At 39.0% G+C, this 21,322-nt stretch overlaps 1 protein-coding gene across 1 annotated transcript in view; it reads right to left on the bottom strand.

Annotated features, from left to right (window-relative positions):
- Positions 1-1,909: 1,909 nt before the first annotated feature.
- The window catches only part of Clpx (caseinolytic mitochondrial matrix peptidase chaperone subunit X), a 36,482-nt gene continuing 17,069 nt past the window's right edge, over positions 1,910-21,322 (bottom strand). The window contains exons 4-14 of the mRNA XM_036193761.1: positions 20,693-20,847; positions 19,106-19,265; positions 17,588-17,629; positions 13,802-13,978; positions 13,164-13,328; positions 12,027-12,115; positions 10,477-10,641; positions 8,237-8,536; positions 6,646-6,738; positions 3,676-3,782; positions 1,910-2,366 (exon numbers count right to left, since the gene is read on the bottom strand). Of these exons, the coding sequence (XP_036049654.1) occupies positions 2,276-2,366; positions 3,676-3,782; positions 6,646-6,738; positions 8,237-8,536; positions 10,477-10,641; positions 12,027-12,115; positions 13,164-13,328; positions 13,802-13,978; positions 17,588-17,629; positions 19,106-19,265; positions 20,693-20,847 (1,544 nt within the window). The 3' untranslated portion in view covers positions 1,910-2,275. The remainder of the gene's footprint in view (positions 2,367-3,675; positions 3,783-6,645; positions 6,739-8,236; positions 8,537-10,476; positions 10,642-12,026; positions 12,116-13,163; positions 13,329-13,801; positions 13,979-17,587; positions 17,630-19,105; positions 19,266-20,692; positions 20,848-21,322) is intronic.

The raw sequence follows: 21,322 nt of genomic DNA, 5'->3' as shown, positions 1-21,322 counted from the left end.
CATTTAACGTAAATATTAGTAAAACTTGGTTAGAGGGACCAATCCTGGAATAAAGTAGCTCATATGACATCCGTGTTCTTTAAAAACAACACCAACAGCCAGGCATGGTGGTGCACATCTTTTTTTTTCTTTTTTTTAAGATTTATTTATCTATTATGTATACAGCATGTTTGTCTGCAGGCCAGTTGAGGACACTAGATCCCACCACAGATGGCTGTGAGGCATCTTTAATCCCAGTGCTCAGGAGGCAGAGGCAGGTGGATCTCTGAGTCCAAGGTCAGCCTGTCTACAGACTGAGTTCCAGAACAGGCTATAGCTATGTATGTAGTGAGTCCCTGTCTCCAAAAAAGTTAACCATTAACTTTTAAGTAACAAAGAAGTGGCCCACTCTTCTGACACAGAGTCCAAGGCTATATAGAGAGACCCTGCCTCAAAAACAAAAGACTGATCTGGCTGCTTGGCACTGTTGATGCAGGATGCTGCATCTCTGTCCACCACCATGAACACAACACTATCGTAACTTTTTTTGGTGGGGAGGGTTGGTTTTTTGGAGACAGGGTTTCTCTGTACAGCCCTGACTGTCCTAGAACTCACAATGTAGATCAGCCTGGCCTCGAACTCACAGAGATCTGCCTGCCTCTCTCTGCCTCTACTGCCCTGCACCCCAGTAGCTTTTATTTAGTACTTCTGTTTTAGCCAGTTACCAGAACCTAAACTCCAGGATAAATCATAATTGTATGTGGCTGTGTTTGTCTCCTAGTCCATTTTGGGAGAATTATCTTAATATATTTAGAAACTGCCAAGTTTACTCTTAAAAATGGGAATGATGCTTTTAAGGGAAGGATAATAAAATTATAGTACAAAAGACTTAATGAAACTAGAACCATTTCTATGGAGAACAGGACATCTGTTTCTGTTCCTCACTGCAGCTACCAGGGTTAGTTATCTGCCAAGTTCAATGTGGGCCCCTATCCTACTTCTGTCTACTGAGGACTTCACATCCCTTACATCATAGAAAGCCCAAGTCTTCAATGGGATTTAGATTTGAAGTGTTCGGTGTTTCCTAGAGGAAAAGTGGGTGAAAAGAAAACAATATTCTAAAGCCAAACAAGAAAAAAAATGAATATTTACAGATACTGAGATGTACAAAACTTCAAATAAGATTGAACTGAATGAGTGTCATGAAAACATATTGTAACATATTGGAAGAAAGCATAAAAAAGACAATTATGGACTCAGATGCAGTTTTCATGGGTCTGCCTCCCCCCATGTCTTAGTTCTGCCCTATAAAACAAAGTAGTAATTTATGTGTCACTGAGAACACTGACTAATGATAAAACTAAGACTTTCTTCATGTTTAGTACAGCCAAAAAATTGACAGATATCTAGCACCACTAGTCAAAAAACCAAATTCAGTACTTTTAGAAAAGTGCAATTATTAAGATATTTTATTTAGTCTGGTACATGGCTGACAAAGCATGCTGCTTAAAAAATTAGTTATTTATTGTCTTCTTCTGACTATTAAATCAGACTATGAATTCCATCTACTACTCACTGATGGTACTAAAAATGGTTCAAAGATGGCAAATAAGTCAGACAAGCCATCAAGAGGATGGGTTCTTTTTTTTGGTACCAGCTGGGAAACCAATGTCATGCACTAGCAGAAAAGACTTAGAATGTGGGTTTCCATGGTATTTTTCCATATCTGAAAACTATCTGGTTCGGTTTTTTTTTTTCAAATAAAAACTCTAATATTCCCAGGAAATATGGGTAGAAAGGTAAGACTAAAGAATGGGATCCCCACACTCCACTTTGAAGAATTTATTTTCTCATTTGTAGAGTAGCATTATTGTAATATTTCCAGGAAATATGGGTCGAAAGGGTAACACTAAAGAATGGGACCCCAACATTCCACTTTGAAGAATTTATTTTCTCATTTGTAGAGTAGCATTATCGTAAAGTCCACAGTTATTGCAACACCTGCATCGCTTAAAAGATTCCTAAGAATTTTGTTAAAGCATATTTTTAAAAAACAGAACCAAAATAATGTACATTTTTATCTCTAAACATTGTGTCATTAAAGTCCATGTAATGTCTTCTGTATAAATCAATGTGATGTTACAATAATATACATGATCGGATTCTTATCTTAAAGGCTTCTGACCATGTATGATATCCAAGATAGATTCAATGCCTTTAATGCCAGACTGCAGAAACTGTTAGGACCCTAAACAAAACAAGGGAAAGCTGTATGTACAGGCAGGAGTCTGACAGTTTAGCTGTTTGCAGCATCCGCTTGGCGAGGCCATCCATCCTCCTCAACTCCGGAGTCATACTCCTCTTCAGAGGACTCTTTCGATGGAGCCCTGTAAGGAAAAGTTATGTTTGTTTTTCAACAAAATTGGAAGTGAATATGATTTCTAGACTCAGAACAGTAAACTAATCTTCATAGCTAAATAGCCCCTCAAAATAGAAAAGAAGAAGAGTATTTTTAATATTCGGATTGCTTAGTGGTGAAATATGGGAATTAAGTCATAAAAGAGTTCACTGATTTCCCTAAGAAAGCTAACTGCTGAAATGCATGGCAATTTATGAACCAAATCCAGCCCATTGTCTGCTTTGTAAACAAAGATTTACTGGGATACTGACATACTCATTCACTTATGTGTTGTGTATGGCTGCGTCTGTGCTGGGGGCAGTTTTGAGCGGTTGCAGTATTGAAAGCATGGCTCTGAAGAACTTATATGAGAAAGTCTGCTGATGATTCCTAGAATATATAAAACATAACTGTCAAATATGCCAACTGGTATGACACTGAGGGAAAATAAACTTTGTAAACAAAGATTTGGTCTTATGCAAGCCATTAAAAAGAGCTGAATGTACTGGTGCACACCAGTAATCCCAGCACTCAGGAGTTCAAGGCTATTTCCTTAGGTACTTAGTGACTTCAAGGCCAGTCTATGTCCAAAAAATAAACACATGGGACAAGCCATTCATCAATTAGAAAATTAGCACTGAAATATATTTTAATCTCTAGATATTCAACCTAAAGTCTAGTTTTTGCTTTTTTTTTTTAAACCATTTTTTGAGACAGGGTTTCTCTGTGTCGTCCTGGCTGTCTTGAACTCATTCTGTAGACCAGGCTGACCTCAAACTCAGAGATCTGCCTGCCTCTGCCTCCTTGGTTTTGTTTTGAGACAGTGTCATGATGTAGTCCAGCTTAGCGTCAAATTCACAGTGTAAACTGAGATAAAATTCTGGCGTTGTTGGTATTCCCCTTCACACACAGACAGATGTATGCCTCTCTTATATACTGCTTGTTGCAGAAAAAGTAGAGGTGGGGCTGGAGAGATAGCTCAGAGCTTAAGACCACTGGCTGCTCTCATAGAGCTCCTGAGTTCAATTCCCAGCACCCACATGGCGGATCACAACCATCTATAATGCACAAATGTTGATTCAGACAAAACACCCATATACATAAAGTACATTTAAAATAGAAGCTGATTTTGAAGATCATTTTACAAAATTACTTTATAAACCATATTGGATGTTTCTTACAGAAAATTATTATTTCCCTTACAAATAAGAAGTTATACATGTTTGCAAGGACAGAATAAACTCAAGCAGTAAGGACCATAACTTCTGGCTCTATTCTGGCTTGAGAGTATGGTTTACCGAATGTATCCTGGTTCCTTTTTTCCTTCTACTACTTCTTTGTCAACTTCTACACATACAATGTCAGAATTAGGAACTTCGAACATTGGTTCTAGTAACAGCTTTTCCTAAAGAGAGAAAAGGTAAGAAATTAGGAGGAAAATTATATACAAACATTTCAATTTTAATCAATGTAAAAGCCTTCCTATTTGTTATATTAAAATAGCTTCTAATTACATTCAGATCATTTTACAAATAAGTCAGCTGACTATTATTCTGCCCTCTAGGCAACATGCACATACAAATCCTGTACTTTCAGCCTCAGATGCTACTGCCCAGCATGCCTAACCTTTTCTATGATATGACTGAGGCCATCAACTAATAACCCTTACTTTTATGTCAATTAATCCTAAAATCACTTCTACCACATTCTTCCATTTCAAACTGATTCAAATGAACATCTGCCTCAAGTGCAGCAGCAGACCTTAAGAAAACCAGTTTTCATATAGGAGAGGTGGAGGGAATTGCTGACACATCAAGTTTTCCAGGCATGTCAGACCAATGGCCTGTTCTTCCAGTTTGCCTGTCTATGTCTGTAATACCTTAATCACCAGGGCCTCACCATACAGTAGTGTCAAACTGCTTGTGGTAAATGCATGGTTCACAACTGAAGTCATACTAAGATGGGGCTGGGATAACAGTGTCTTTACAGATATCTTTACAGGGAAGATAATCCTATCCTTGCTTTGGGAGCAGACACTGAAACAGTAACCCATGCCAGATCTGGGAAACAGGGCAGAGAAGTTTCAAGAGAGGAACAAGTGGGGTCAGGAAGTCTGTGTCCTCCCTAGGGTCTCAGAAAAAGCTCATAGCACACGGAAGCACAGGGACTAAAATGGGGATGTCTATAGGTCTGAGAAGGAGCGGTCAAAGGCTATGTGTAAAGCTGGACATGCATGGTAGTACATCTGTAATCCCAGAGCTTGGGAGACAGACACAGGAGTTCAAGGCTACCAGTTTCAGACCAGCCTTGGCTACATGAGATCTTGCTCTCTATATGCCTTGATCCTACCCCAAATTGCCCTGTAGAATTTTCTCAAATTCTCCTTCCAATGATTCAGATTTTCTTTTCCTTCCTTCCTTTCTTTCTTTTTTGAGACAGGGTCTCTTTACATAGACTTGGCTGACTTACAACTCATTATGTAGAGGATGCTGGCCTCAAATTCAGAGCTCTGCCTACCTCTGCCTTCCAAGTGCTGGAAGAGGTATGTGCTACCATACCCAGCTGATTCATATTTTCTGTATTTTTTCAATATAGTGTGTGTGTGCCCTTAGTTGCAAACACCTTAAACTTTGAGGCTTACAGAGTTCTTTTTATTTACAGTTTTGGGTTGATTTTCTTTTCTTTCGTTTTGAGGCCATGTCATGCTGTCTGCAATGGGAATTTCAATGGAAGCTTCATACACCTGTTTTATGTTCAATCAAAGCTATGGCTTTCAAAGCATCCTCAGTAACATTCAGTTAGATACACACTACAGATGGATAAGACAAATGAAAACTTAAGCTAGTCCTTGGAGATCTTTTCCTAATTAGTAACACAGCATTTGATCTACTAACTGTAATGACCATTATTAATCTTCCCAGAATCACAGAATTTTCTGACTAAATGGAACCAATGCCTATTTCATAGACAAGTTCCAGAAAGTTAAGGAAACTGAGACTCAAAAAAAGGCATGAAGAGGTTGACGACAGGCTGGCCTTGATTGAACTCACTATATTACTGAGAAGGCATAATTCTCCTGCCTTCACCCCTGAGTATTACCATTACAGATATGAGCCATCCCATCTAGCTATATGATGCTGGGTACAGAAATGATGGTTTCTTGCATTCTAGCAAGCACTCTACCTTCTGAACTACATCCCTAGCCCAAATTGTGTGTGTGTGTGTGTGTGTGTGTGTGTGTGTGTGTGTGTGTTCTAAAATTTGAACCCTGCACTTCATGCTTCCTAAACGCATTCACACTATTTAGTCACACTTACCAGTCACAAAATACTTTTCTCTGGGAGGTGAAGCAAAATAAAAACTGACTACTACCCTATCAGTCACACACACACACACACACACACACACACACACACACACTCACACAAATAATAGAAATAAAAAAGCTTTAGGGCAGATCTCTAGATAGTACTTCCAAAAGACAAACAGGAAAGCTTAATAGTCTCAAGACTTGGACAAAGGGTAAAGGGAGATATCTCAGGGAATAACACACTGAGTTCAGATTCCCAGCACCTACATAAAAGTTCAGTGGGTGTGGCAGCCTATCTATAACTTTAGTGCCTGAGAAGCAGAGAAAGCAGATCCCTAAGACAAGCTGGCTAGCTAAACTATACAAGTTGGCAAGCTCTAGGTTCAACACACACTATATTGAAGAAATACAGAAAATATAAATCAGCTGGGTATGGTAACGCATATCTCTTCCAGCACTTAGGAGGCAGAGGTAGGCAGAGCTCTGTGAATTTGAGGCCAGCATGGTCTACATAATGACTTGTAAATCAGCCAAGTCAATGTAAAGAGACCCTGTCTCAAAAAAAAAAAAAAAAAAAAAAAAAAAAAGAGACTAATTCTCAGTAATTAAAATGGAGACACCTGTAGGGGCATAGTCTTTTTAATCCCAGTACTTGGGAGAAGCAGGCACATCTTTGTGAGTTTGAGGCCAGCCTGGTCTACAAAGTGAGTTTCAGAACAGCCAGAGCTACATAGTGAGACCCTGTCTCAACATCTAACCACTATGCAAAAAGGAAAACACCCAACATCAGCCTCTGGCCATCTGCATGCGTGTGAACACACACACACACACACACACACACACACACACACACACACACACACACCAGCGCTGGCAAGTGTTAAAATAAAACAAAACACCAAATTTAGATCAATGACAATCTAGGGGGTTTGCTGATAATTTTTTAACTCCAACTTACCATTATGGACCGAAGACCTCGTGCACCTGTTTTTCGTTCCAGTGCCAATCTAGCTATGGCTTTCAGAGCATCCTCAGTAACATTCAGTTCACACTACAGATGGATAAAAGATAAATCAGAACTTAAGCTAGTCCTTGGAGATCTTTTCCTAATATAGTCACACAGCATTTGACCTACTAACTGTAGTGACCATTATTAATCTTCCAGATTCACAGATTTTTATAAATAATAGAACCAAATGACTATTTCAAAGATAAACAAGTTCCAGAAAGTTCAGTAAACTGAGACTCAGGAAAAAGGCAAGAAAGAGATAGAGGCTGGGCTGGTGTGGCTTCTATCTGACAGACCTTTACCCCTTGCAGACTAGACAATCACTATCACTTAGACCTCATTGCAGATAGTTTTCATTTGCTGCAGCACTACTAGGGACTGAAATTGGGCCTTGCCCTCCACCCCCAAACTATCCCCCAGCTGTCTAAGAGCATGTGAAAGAGAGTAACACTCTCACCCTGTACTTTAAAAAGGAAAAATTTCAGACAAGTCTGTCATTTTCATGTTTTAGAATGTCATCCTCATGATGAGGTGGTAACACGTGACTTAGAGGCAGGCAGGTCTCTGTGAGTTCAAGGCCAGCATGGTCTACCAAGTGAGTTCCAGGACAGCCAGAGCTGTTATACAAAGAAGCCCCGTCTCAAAACAAAACAACATTCTAAAAACAAACCCACCAATACAAACAAACAAAAACCCCTAGAATGCCATCCTCAAGTAGTATGCTTTTAGTCAATTAACCAATGGTAGTATCACTATTATGAATAACGAGTTTGTTCCATGGGCTGCATATGCAGCTCAGTGGTAAAGTGCTTATATGGAAAGAAAACTTATATTTAGAGATGCTAAGTTCATAAAACTCAAAATATTTTTTATCTGATTGGATGTGCTGGATAGAGTGACCTCCATGTTTGGATGTAAGAACTAATAAATTTGCCGGGCATTGGTGGCGCACACCTTTAATCCCGGGAGGCAGAGGCAGGCGGATCTCTGTGAGTTCGAGGCCAGCCTGGTCTACAGAGTGAGTTCCAGGAAAAGCTACAAAGCTACATAGAAAAACCCTGTCTAAAAACAACTAATAAATTTACTTAGGTAAAGTATATAAAAATATACAAGGGTTTGGGATTTAGCTCAGTGGTAGAGCGCTTGCCTAGCAAGCGCAAGGCCCTGGGTTTAATCCTCAGCTTAAAAAAAAAAAAAAAAAAAAAAAAAAACACACACACACACACACACACAGTATGTGAAGAGCAGAGCACTTAGAACAGCAAAGCTGAAAGAGCAATTTTGTGTATTTGGCTTGGAGAAGCTGAGGTAGGCTGACACTTCTGTCTCTGTATTTTATGCTCCAGTGGTCATTTTAATGCAGAAAAATAAAAACATTCTCAAATGCTGAATGTGACACACTGTGCCTTCCTACATCTATAATAAGTGAAGAATAGGCTGGTATTATAGATGAGCAACTTCTCTTGTAATAATGTGGGCTAACTTAATAGAATTATAATACAGAAAAGAATCACAAATTAAAGAAAAATGCAAACCTTACCTTATCCATGCTGAATAAGGCCTGATATTGAGGAATAACTGCATTACGTGGCTCGGTTAGTATTTGTACAAGTGTCTTCTCATCTAGACTATGCAGAGGGACCACCACGGGTAACCGTCCCACAAACTCAGGTATCATGCCAAATTCAATGAGATCTCTGGCTTCCACATGACGGAGTAACCGATCTTTTTCTTCAATATCTTGATGAGTATTGGACTCTCCACTTCGGTTAGCAAGGTCTGCAGCAGCTGCAGCCCGCCTGCCCTTTCCCAGATTGGACGGTGTTCCAAATCCAAGGTACTATCCAAGAAACCACAGAGATTATAAACAGTAGATAGATGGTGCAAAAGTGCTTTACATCTATAAGTCCCATATGAAACAGGGTCACAGAGGTTAAGTACTTTGGCCAAGGCTTGCTTCTCTAAGTAGCAAAGCCACGTCTTAAATTTCCCACTAAATTCACAGCTAAATGAAATGATTTAATTCCCAATAGGTTAAAATTATGTTGCAAATCCTCTTCTGACTTGTGAAATAATCAACTTTAACACTACATTTAATTTTGCCTATGTCTACCATCAAATCCTTTTTGGAAGTCTGAAGAAGCACAAATAACTATAAAATATTAGAACAAGGTCCCTGCCTTTGGTTACAGAAACCCAAATATAAGCTTATTTGTTACTATGTTTCTCACACAGGAAGGAAATAAAGGATGCTCTGTTTAACTTATGTAGAATTTCAACAGCAATAAATAAACTGGCTATTCATCCAGTTACTGATGGAAGCTGATGCAGAGATCCAAAACCAAGCACCAGGCGGAGCTCCAGGAGTCCCGTCAAAGACAGGGAAGAGGGGTAATATGAGCAAGGGAAGTCAAGATCACGATGGGGAAATCTAGAGAGACAACTGAACCAAGCTCATAGGAACTCACGAACTTTAGACCAACTGCTGTGGAACCTACATGGGACCAGACTAGACCCTCTGCATACAGGAGACAGTTATGTAGCTGGGTCTGTTTGAGGCGCCCCCGGCAGTGGGATCAGGATCTATCCCTGGTGAGTGAGCTGACTTTCTGGATCCCATTACCTATGGTCAGACACCTTGCTCACCCTTGAGAGGGGCTTGGTCCTGCCTCAACTGAATGTACCAGGCTTAGCTGTCCCCCCACGGGAAAACTTACCCTGTTGGAGGAGGGGAGTGAAGGTGGGGAGAGAGGTGGGTAGGGGGAGCTGGAGGAGGGATAAGAGGGGGACCTGTGGTTGGTATGTAAAATAAATTTTTAAAAATTTTAAATAAATAAATAAGAAAGAAAAATAAACTGGCTAAAATAAGAACCAAACTGTATCCATGCTGAATGAGGCTTGATTATATGACTTAGTACCTGTAACCAGAGTGTAGGCTATGCAACTACTACTAAATTACTACTTAAAACTAGTACACAGCAAGAGTTCAAAGACAACTTAAAGCAACTGTCAGAAAGTTCATCTATGACCTCACTTAGGAATGTTATGTAAAGTGCGGTGGCTACTAGATAAAACACAAAGGCATGAAGAAAAGAGGGGTATTCTGGGTTTCTTGCCACCCACCACATTACCATTACATTTTACTGTAACCAATCAACTACTTGGTGCTGGATATGCACCCTGAAATCCAAGCCCCAATTAAAACCATGGCTAATAAGAATTTAACAAGAAACATCAATAAAACTCAGTGAAATCACAACCCTTCTCCTTACTCCCGCTAAACTCTTCCTTCTATTTGGAAAAAGCAGCAGTGATTTATGACGAACTTTATGGGCACTGAGACAAGCTATTTGCTGGGCTGCAGCTGCTCTAGTCAATTTGTTCCTCCTGCTGCTAATCTTGATTGGTATGAAAAACTCATCAAGTTACACTTCTAAAATGCTCTTATGTAGTGAGACAGGGTCCCACTGGATCATCCTGGCTGATCTGGAACTCACTGAATAGACCAGGCTAGACTTAAAATAACAATGATCTGCCTACTGCTTCTCAAGTGCTGGGATTAAAGGCCAGTACCATCACGCATAACTAATTCATGGGTATTTGGGAATCATATTCCTTATTACTCAAAAATTCAAACAACTAGGAATGTACATTAGATCTTTCTAAGAAAATCCAATGACTGGTAACCAGTAGACATGAGAACTGAAGCTGAGTGTCCATCCTGTGAAACTTTATGTTATCTCATGAAGAATTTCAAAGGAAAAGCTCAGAAAAACTTACTTTTTCATTTTTCCTTCTGCTGATGATTCTGTCTAAGCCATTAAAAGCACCAGAGGCTACAAACAGGACATTTGTTGTATCAACTTGAACTGTTTCTCCACGTAGTTTTCTAGAATTCTTTTCTGGAACATTGACTATTGTGCCTTCTAGAAGTTTTAATAAACCCTGATAATGAATGAATTATAGCATTACCATATGTAAAGACTTTAAACGTCAAAGAATAGGATTCAATGGGGGAAAATAATACATGGTTATGGCCAATGAGTGTAACTAACAAAAATTCCCCCATTTCTATAACCAAAATAAAAATCAATTGCACTATCACTTTGGAACTTCATAAATAAATTGCAATCTAAGAAAGTTGACTTTGATGGTAGAGCCTCCCTCCCTCCCCAACCCCCCCATCCTCATGTCCCTATGTAGCCCAGGCTGGTCTCAGTGATCCTCTTGCCTCAGCCTCCCTAAGTCCTGGATTACAGGCAGGAGCCACTTTACCTAGCTTGATGGTAAACGCTTAATAAAGACAGAATGATGGCTGTAAAATGGTAATAAAATAGTGCAAATATTCAAAATTGAAACATACTCAATCTTTCACATAAATTCTTTAATTCTAACTCAATACTATAGTCAACGTTGGGTATATTTTGAGATGTCTTCATTAAAAAATTATTCAGCATAGTTGATAACAGTCAGAATTCTGTGTCTGTAAAAAGCTGTGTTTGTCACAGCTAATTGCCATTAGAGAATAAGTTTATTAAGGTGGCCAATAGATCATTGTGACTTTAATTATGATTCTACAAGAAATGAAAGGCTATTTTATACCATCTTCTTTAGGAGACAGCATGTCATGGAGCTAATCTCAAGCTTACTATATAGACAATGATGACACTGAACTCCTGATCCTCCTTCCTGCACCACTTAGGCCAAGAGATTACAAGTGTGTACCAACACATCTGCTTTCTTTTCTGTCTCATCTCTCCTTTCCTGTTTCTTTTGGTGCTAGGGATTGAGCCCAGGGCCTTGTGCACACAAGGCAAGCAAGTTGTTAACCACTGCGCTACATCTCAGCCTTTATATTAATCCTGTAATGAAACATGGGTGGGTTATTCATGCCTAGTCTTCAGTCTTCTGGAAATGTTTAAGAGGGCCTTTGAGGAATAAAACTAATAAAGATAAATCTTAGCTTTTTCTGTTTTTAAAAATATTTTAAATTTCCTAAGAAATGAGTTTTCTTATTTAAAATCATTAATAAGCTCTAATTTTAAGGATCTGATCTACTTTAAATGGCATGTAAAACTAGGTGGCACATGCCTGTAATCCCAGCATTCAATAGGATGAAGCAATACTACTGCAAATTCAAGGGCAGCCTGGACTACACAGACCTTGTCTCAAAAACCCACATTAAATAAATAAATAAAGTGGTATATGAAGTTTAGGGCGGGAAAAATAAAAGAGAATCTAATTAAATGTGAAACCAAACGTACAATACTTGGGAAGCTGATGTGTTCCCTTCTTTTTAGTGGGCTTGAACAAAATATTCAACTGCTTACTTGCTGAACGCCTTCTCCACCTACATCCCGTAACTGATGGATGCCTGGCACACTGCCAATCTTATCTACTTCATCCAGAAAGACAATTCCTACAAGTCAAGGAGGATTCTCTTTATAATATGGAAAAGAATTGCACAAGACAGTCTCAGCTTTAAAAGACTGCATAGCTACAAAGCAAAGTTAGTCAGTTTTTTACACTTAACATGTAAAGGCATGATCATTAAGACACTACACTATCTTTCTCATTCATCTTTTCATGTAACTATTATGGAATTGATTCTATAGCATATAATTTGAGAATGATAACCAAAATGCTCTCTGACAAGAGTCTGTAGTCTATTAGTCTATATGACTAATAATGAATTCAATTTTTTTTCTTTTGGAAGGGAAGACACAGCATTCATTGTAGGCATGAGGCATTGGCCAGAACTAGTAAAACTTCAGTTTACTCTTCCCTACTTCTATTTCCTCAAATACACATTTATTTATTTAGTGTACGTATGTGTGCATGTGTATGGGAACACATGTATTACAACATGTGGTGGGCAAGAGACAGCTTGCACAAGTTGGTTCCCTCCATCCACTATGTATGTGGGCTGTGAGGAGAGAACTTAGGTCATCGGGCTTGCTGGCAATGCTTCTGTCTGCTGAGCCATCTCGATGACCTATCACCTAACGCCTTGTCTTAGCACAGTGGTCCTCAACCTTCCTCATGCTCTGACCCTGTAATACAGTTAGTTCCTTGTATTGTTCTGACTCCAACCATAAAATTATTCATTGTTACTTCACAACTGTTGTTTTTACTGTTATGAACACTTATCCAGTCTAAATTCTTGTCTTTGTCCTTGTCCCCAACCTTTCCCCACCCCCAGCACTGGAAATCTGGAGAGGAGTAAGAACAAGAAAACCAATGGGAATATTAAAACCTAAAAGAATAGTACCAGCCTGTTTGCACGCTACCAGCTACCTTTTTAGCCATGAGACAAAGCCAACAATCACGCTAGAATGGGTAACATCAGGTACTTTCCAATAATTGGAAAATGTTAGTTAGCCCTTGACTCAAGATGAAAATTATACTTCTCCTTAATATTAGATTGCTTTCTAGGGACAATTCAACAAGCTACACCTGAAACATACCTTGTTGTGCTTTCTCTACATTGTAATTGGCATCTTGGAGCAGTTTGGCGATCACAGATTCAATATCTTCACCTACATATCCAGCCTGAGTCAAAGTCGTACAGTCACAGATAGCAAAAGGAACATCAAGGCATTTAGCTAAAGTTTGTGCCAGCAGGGTTTTACCTACAAACAAAAACAGTAACTAAAAAATATACTGCCTTACAATGTTTCTTCAAAAATAAGCTTAAGTATATAATGAAGCTTGAAACATTCTTATATCTGCTCTCTACTATATTCAGATCTTACTAATTTTATTGTTCCTTTTACAAATTTAGAGATTGATGTAATTAATATGTTAATTGAAAAGTTAGGAATTAGCCCAAAGGGCCACACCAATATCTCAAAGTCAGTTTTAGTTCTAAATAATGAACACTCATGATGTAGCCAGAGCAATCTTGGATAGTGTTTTCTTTACTGAGGTAGATTCTCATGCTGCAGACCAAGCTGGCCTCAGGGTTGTGGCATCAGCCTCTCAACTGTTCTGATTACACGCAGGCCTGAGAGCCAGAATCCACTCTAGTTACAAGGTATAGGTTACAGTGTCACTCTCTACTTTTTTAAAAATGAGTAGTAAAGTTTCCCAAAATGTTATTTACCTGACCCAGTTGGTCCAAGCAGCAAAATATTACTTTTTTCAAGTTTTATGTCATCATGAGAAGAATCCAGTACTTCGCCTCCCCGTTTTTCCTGAGGCATTTGCTGATTGACCTGCTGCTGCATAGATGCTCCTAGGGCATTGCCATGTGGGCTTATCCCAGCAATCTGGAGCAGCTCTGGGGGAACAGAACAACTGGATTACTAGAGCTGCACTGAAATTACTTGAGAAATGTTCCATATAATCCTACATCCCAAAATGAGCCACTATTGGAAACAACTGCTTTACCTAAAAGAGAATTTCAAATTGACAAGATACAGGTGGGGTTTTTTTAAATATGTTATTTATTCTTATTTTATGTGCACTGATGTTTTGTATGTATGTCTGTGTGAGGATGTCAGCAGCCCTGGAACTAGAGTTACAGACAGATGTGAGCTGCCATGTGGTTGAAGCTGGGTCCTCTGGAAGAGCAGCCAGTGTTCTTAACCACTGAGAAATCTCTCCAGCCCCAGTGACAAATGTTAAATACAGTGAGCTTCAGAGAACTCTCCTCCTCATTTACATCAGTGTGTAAGCATGCTCTTCACAGAGATAGTGGGACAGAACAGGGTTTCAGCTGCTAGCCTTCCTGTGCCTCTGAAGAGCCACATAATCTTGCACAAGTTACTTTCTGACCCTGTTTTCTATCTACAAAACAGCATTATTACCTGTCCTATCACATTCAAACATACAGTTGGCTAGTATGAGGATATAGCACAATTGAGTTCAAGATAATATGCAAAATTAAGATCTGTCTGTCTTGCCGGAGAGTGGTGGCGCAGGCCTGTAATCGCAGCACTCAGGAGGCAGAGGCAAGTGGATCTCTGTGAGTTCGAGGCCAGCCTGGTCTACAGAGCTAGTTCCAGGACAGGCTCCAAAGCTACAGAGAAACCCTGTCTCGAAAATCCAAAGAAAAGAAAAGAAAAAGATCTGTCTGTCTGTCCAGTAAATGAAAAGCTGGACTGCAGAGAAAAAGAAAAAAATGAGACTAAGTATGGTAGAACACACTTTTAGGGAAACAGAAGTCGGCAGATGTCTTGTGAGTTTAAGGGAAGTCAGAACTACATGGTGAGTTCCAGACTCCAGACTTACATGGGGAGAGAAGAACCAAGAAAGGAGGAGGAGAAACAGGGACTCAGGAAACTTGGGTCCTAGTCTCAGTCTGGCTGCTTCCTGCTTATGCAATCATGGAAAGCTGCCTAACTTCCTGGACATGCTTCCACTGTGACACAGGCCTTTTCCAGTTTCCTCTTCTTTTAAGGATGTTTCTTTTAGTACAGCAGGAAACCAGGTGTGGTAATCTCAGTATCAGTAACCTTATCTGAATATCTGACTTTTCCTGGGTATCAACAGGATCTTTCTGCGCCCTTCAACAGACAAAATATGTTACTAGAAAAGACAATACTGCCGGTGAAGTATAAGTTTACAAAAATAAATGTTTATTCTTGTTTTCTCTTGACTAGGAGAAAAAACCCAGAGTCTTTAAAGATTATCCACCTCAGCAAATAACCAAATTGTCCCCAGTTCTCATTACTTAAGGTATCTGTGACTATGTTATACTTGGCTATAATTTTGGATTTTATACTATTTTATATCTTATGTGTATGAAAGTCTTGCCTGCATACATATGTACCATGTACATGCCTGTGTCCCTGGAACTGGGGTTACAGATGGTTGTGAGCCACCATGTGAGTGCTGGGAATTGAACTCAGGTCCTTTGCAAAAGCCATCTCTTCAGCCCCTAGGTTTATTTTTAAGTTGCTTCTAAGAAATGAGTTAGGAATATCATAGTGCTGTCTAGTGACCATTTTAAACAAGCCAATAGATAGAATAAATAAACAGTTTCAGCAGTCATACCAATTTTTTCGTCCTATTCTATCAAGCATCACTTTGAAAAAAAATCATCATGCTTAAGGCAAAAGGTTATTCTAGTCATTAAGATTACTAGTGCAATATATACAGAACTCCAGTTGTAAAGACCTAAGAGTTAATAATTTACAATATTATTAACCACATTAGGCAAGAAGAAAACACACTCTTCTGTCTGAGGTTAGTTGTTATTAGTAAAATTTTGTTTTCAGTTTCTGGAAAATCCAATTAGGAGCTGTGGTGATAAGGGAATGGGCCTGACTTTGATTAGTTCTACCCGATGGAGGAAAATGACTTAAGTGCATAATTTCTTTAAAAATTACAAGAGACGCCGGGCGGTGGTGGCGCACGCCTGTAATCCCAGCACTCGGGAGGCAAAGCCAGGCGGATCTCTGTGAGTTCAGGGCCAGCCTGGGCTACAGACTGAGCTCCAGGAGAGCTAGGGCTGTTACATAGAGAAACACTGTCTCAAAGAAAAATTAAATAAAAAGAAAAAGAAAAAAAAGGAGGGGGTGTGGCGGCATGTATCTTTAACTTCAACACTCTACAATTCAAGGCCACTTGTCTACACAACTAGATCCTGTATCAAGCACACACATGCATGTATCCATTTACTCATTAACAAGAGACAATATAATTTTCTCTTAAAATTTTCTTAAAATTTAACTGGGTAATGGTGGCACATGTCTTTAATCCCAGCACTTAGGAGGCAGGCAGATCTGAGTTTGAGGCCAGCCTTGTCACAGAGCAAGGGCTACACAAAGAAACCCTGTCTTGAAAAAAAAAAAAAAAGAAAAGAAAAAAAATTTAATTAGGCACATTTCTCTTGATTTTTCATTAGATTAGTTGGTTTTTATCTATGCTATGATACACATGTTGAAGCTAAAAGACAACTGTGAGAGTTGATTCTCTCCAGCAGGTAGAACCAAAGTATTGAAAACAGGTCTCTTGAACAGGACCTGTGTTTGGTTCCCAGCACCCATGAAGGGCAGTTCACAACCACCTGGAACTCCAGCCCCAGGATCCAACACCTCTGGCTTCCATGGACACCTGCAATATTGTGGAATATTATTTTAACTGAGCAAAAATGTGTTACATTCGTTTATGCTGTGGGATATTGCTTTAACTGTGTAACGGTATGTTACATTTGTTTATCCTGCATTTGTTTAAAAATGTAAGAATTATGTGTTTAATTATGAAAACATATGTTGCATTTGTTTCACCTTGCCTGCCTAAGGCACTTACTTGGTTTAATAAAAAGCTGAACAGCCAATAGCTAGGCAGAGAAAGGATAGGCGGGGCTGGTGGGCAGAAAGAATAAAAGGAGGAAAAATCTAGGCTCAAGAACAAGAGAAGAAGAGAGAGAATAAAGGAGATGCCCAGGGCCAGCTAGCAAACAGACATGAGAAGCAGAAGTAAGATGTATAGAAGGAAGAAAGGTAAACAGCCCAGAGGCAAAAGGTGGATGAAGATAAACAGGTTAATTTAAGTTAAAAGAGCTATCTAGAAATGAGCCTAAGTGTAGGCCAAGCATTCACAACTAATAAGTCTCTTTGTTGTGATTTGGGAGCTGGCTGGTGGCCCAAAAGAAAAAGCCTGGTACAATTTGCTCTCATCTGTACTTACCCAAATACAGAAACATACAAGTGTATACAAGTAAAAATAAAAACCTTTAAAAAATATTAAAAAATATAAAAATTATGAAAAATTGTTCCAAAGTTATATGTTACATATAATAGATTCATTTAATATACAAGGAAGATTTAAATCCTCTTGGTACTATACAAGGTGAATGAATAATACATCATAGCTGTTACTGAATGCTTCACAAATCCCAGAAATAATCTCGTGTACAGACAGGACCGAGGGAGGGACTTACTTGTAAATCTGTACTCATCCTCCCGTCTTCTGATTTCTAACTCTAAGAAAGGAGATAAAAAGGGCAACATGAAATATTACGTATCAGTTTAGTTTAGGGCAGTCAAGACTGAATGTCTACTTCCTGCCTTTTTCCAAATTCATTTACAGGATGTATTGTTTTCACATTATGAACAACTTCTATGCAACATCCTTTCTATGTTAAAAACAAAACAAAACAAAGCTTAATGATGGTTGTCCCGATACTAACAGTCAATCAGTAGAATTTAAAAATTAATATCTAAGCCAGGCGGTGGTGGCACATACCTTTAATCCCAGCACTCGGGAGGCAGAGGCAGGCGGATCTCTGTGAGTTCGAGGCCAGCCTGGGCTACAGAGCGAGTTCCAGGAAAGGCGCAAAAGCTACACAGAGAAACCTTGTCTCGAAAAACCAAAAAAAAAAAAAAAATCTATTTAAAGAGAATAATAATTTAAGGTAAAATAAGAGTTGAAGTTCTTCATACTATAAATGCAAAGCCTTTGCTCTTCCAGCACCTCATACAATTTAGATATGACTGGAAAGACCCAGACAACAGCTGGTATATGACTGGATCACGCTCTTTCCTAAGTCCACTGTAGGCATGACTTCCACTTTCTAAAAATAACGTCAACTCCCATTACCACATAACTATTTTGCAATAAGCTCACCAGGTGAACAGTGTTTTCATTAAATTCTTTATATATTTAGTAGCTACTATATAAAGCATTTGGCAGAAATTTTTCAAATTGTACGATGACTAAAAGGACCTAAAATGCTGGGCTCCCTAGACAACAAAATAAAAACCTAAATATTTACATTTTAATTGAATTGTAATTTATATTTAAAAAAATTCGACTACTCTATTGTCCACAGTAAACTGAGATTGCATAGTACAATAATATGTTAGAATCTCAGCTAAATAGGAATTCCACTGAGAATCACTTACAAATTTGCCCTGAACCTCATGTTCTATAGCTGGAGCCCAACGAAGAATGAGTACTGATGCTGTGTTAACTTATCTCTGTGAATCTGACTTAGGCAAATGAGATTCTGTATCCTGAACCCCAAAGAGGAAAACTGGGGTTGTCCAGAGCACTGCAGTGACCTGTCTAAGGTGATCTAGAATCCAAAGATGAGTACTCAGCATCTACTCCAGCAGCCTGCAAGTCTTGGTTGATTTTTGTGCTGCTAGTGAGCAAAGGCAAGGTGCTCCACAACTGAGCTTGTCACACATTTCCTAAAGAGACCCTCAAGAAACACATTTTACATTCTTTGTGACTTCAAGTTTTAAGAAACAATACTTACCTTGACTAAAAGTTAATATTCTCTGGCATTTCTTATTCTCACCTACTTAAAAAAAATTATTGCTACGGGTAACCCACCAAAGTGATTTCATGGTCTACTAAGGGATAATTTAATATGTCACTACAGTAAAATGACTTTCCGATAAAGAGTTACAAAGAATGACCAAGCATAGTAATCTACATTTTGGTCACTGACCTCTGGGTGTCAATGATGTCTGCTTCTCCACCTCTGCTTGCTGTCTCAGATTAGCTGGGATATTATTATATATTCTCTTATAATGGTTATACACAGCAACTGAAAGAACTTTCTTAGCAAATGACTGGCCAACAACATACTTGTCGAGGTAGTTATAAATCTGAAAAATGATTAGGTATGAACAATTCACTATGAGCTATCACAAAAACACATTACAAAACTATATAAACAATTTGCTTAGAGGTTCAAATTTGAAAGATTCCCATTAAAAATGAAATGTCTGGGGCTGGAGACATGGCTCAGTGGTTAAGAGTGCTTGCTGCTCTTGCAGAGGACTGGAGTTTAGTTCCCAGCACCCACATCAGGCAGTCAGTACTGCTTGTAACCACCTCTAGGGAATCTGATGCACACATCCCTACACATAAATTTAAAAAAAAAAAAAAAGTAGGGTTGGAGAGAGATGGCTCAGAGGTTAAGAGCACCGACTGCTCTTCCAGAGGTTCTGAGTTCAATTCCCAGCAACCACATGGTGGCTCACAACCATCTGTAATGAGATCTGGCACCCTCTTCTATGTACATAAGTAAACAAATATTTTTTAAAAATTGAAAAGACATTCATTTACCTGGATAGAAACTTAAAAGCTTTGTTCTTTCCTTTTGGAGGGGAACAGCAGTGCTGGGAATCAAACCCAGGGACTTGGATGTAGCTTCATATGTTCTGCCACTGAGCCACACAACTCAGTTTTGTTAATAAAAATTAAAGTTCTGGTTCACACTTCATATTACCAACTGTTTGAAACCAGATATCAACTTCTTGTGTTTTTAGTGGAGAAGGTTTTAACTGGATACAGTGCTGCATGTCTGTAATCCTATTATGTGGTTGAAGAGGCAGGAAAATCTCAAGTTCAAGGCCAGACTGAGTGACCTTGTATAATAACCACATTCATGCACACACATATGCAAACACTAGCTATTAATACTGATCAACTCCTGAAAAGTTAAATCACTTATGTATTTTCTAGAACTTTGACTCAGATATATAAAATCTACAAATTAGTAGCTATATAAAACTATCACATTATTTTTGTGTGACCATTACTTTAGCCTTAAATTAGTTTTCAAATTTACTCTGTCATATTTTACAGGACTAAATCACACTGTCTGAAATTTCTAGACAGAGTCATCAAAACCATGGAGACACACATAGAGCAGTCCTGAAAGTGATCTTCTGATCTGCACAAACACACACCACGAACACATGTATGTGCACATTTACACACACACACATACACACTCAATGAAAAATGAAAAAACTCATGGAGCTAGGCACAGTAGCATATGCCTATAATACCAGCACTTTAAGGTGAAGGCTCCAGGATCAGAAGCTCATCTTCAACTACATAGGGAGCTCAAAGTTAACCTGGGCTACATGGGACATGGGTCTCAAAACAAAACAAAAACAACCAAAAAAGGTAAAAACCTTATAGACTTATTTAGATCTTGTTAGGATTTAACATAAACAGGAAGAGGGAAGGAATGGAATGTCTTCAGGATAAAATGCCTGAAAGATGGAGAAAAGGTTTCTACCTTTTTGGGGGGTGGAGGTGGCTTCTGTTGAAATGCCAACTTCACAGCCTCGGCTGCTGACTCTGGTTCTTTAATTATACTTTTCTTTGAGTCTGCTTCTGATAGCACAACAAAAAAGTGATGACATTTTTCACACTTGACAAAACGGGTGGAAGCTGAAAAGGTCAAGAGAGAAAAATTTTAGGAATAATTTCAATAGAGTTCACCTTAAAAACTTACTTTATCCAGCACTAGGGAGGAAGAGGCAAGTGGATCTCTGTGAGTTCGAGGCCAGCCTGGTCTACACAGCGAGTTCCAGGAAAGGCTCCAAAATTACACAGAGAGACCCTGTCTGTGGGGGAGGGGAGACACTATTGTAAGGCTCAGTGGACCAGTGCCTTGGTTAGTTGTCTACTGGCTGTGGCAGCACATGATTGTAATCTCAGCACAGGTTTTTTTTTTTTTTTTAGTAGTACCAAAAGTTCAAGGGCACACTGAGTGCACAGTCACAGCCCAGCAGAAGCCAGAAAGTAAGACTTATACCAAAAACTAAAAACAAACCAAAAATCAACAATAAAACTGGACAAGCAAGATGGCTAATATGTTCAGGTATGTGCTTCTAAGCCTGAGTCCAATCACTAGAACCCACAT

The sequence above is a fragment of the Onychomys torridus genome, chromosome 7, assembly GCF_903995425.1.
Source record: "Onychomys torridus chromosome 7, mOncTor1.1, whole genome shotgun sequence".
NCBI classification, from domain to species: Eukaryota; Metazoa; Chordata; class Mammalia; order Rodentia; family Cricetidae; genus Onychomys; species Onychomys torridus.
This window is presented reverse-complemented; position numbering and strand designations above follow the sequence as displayed.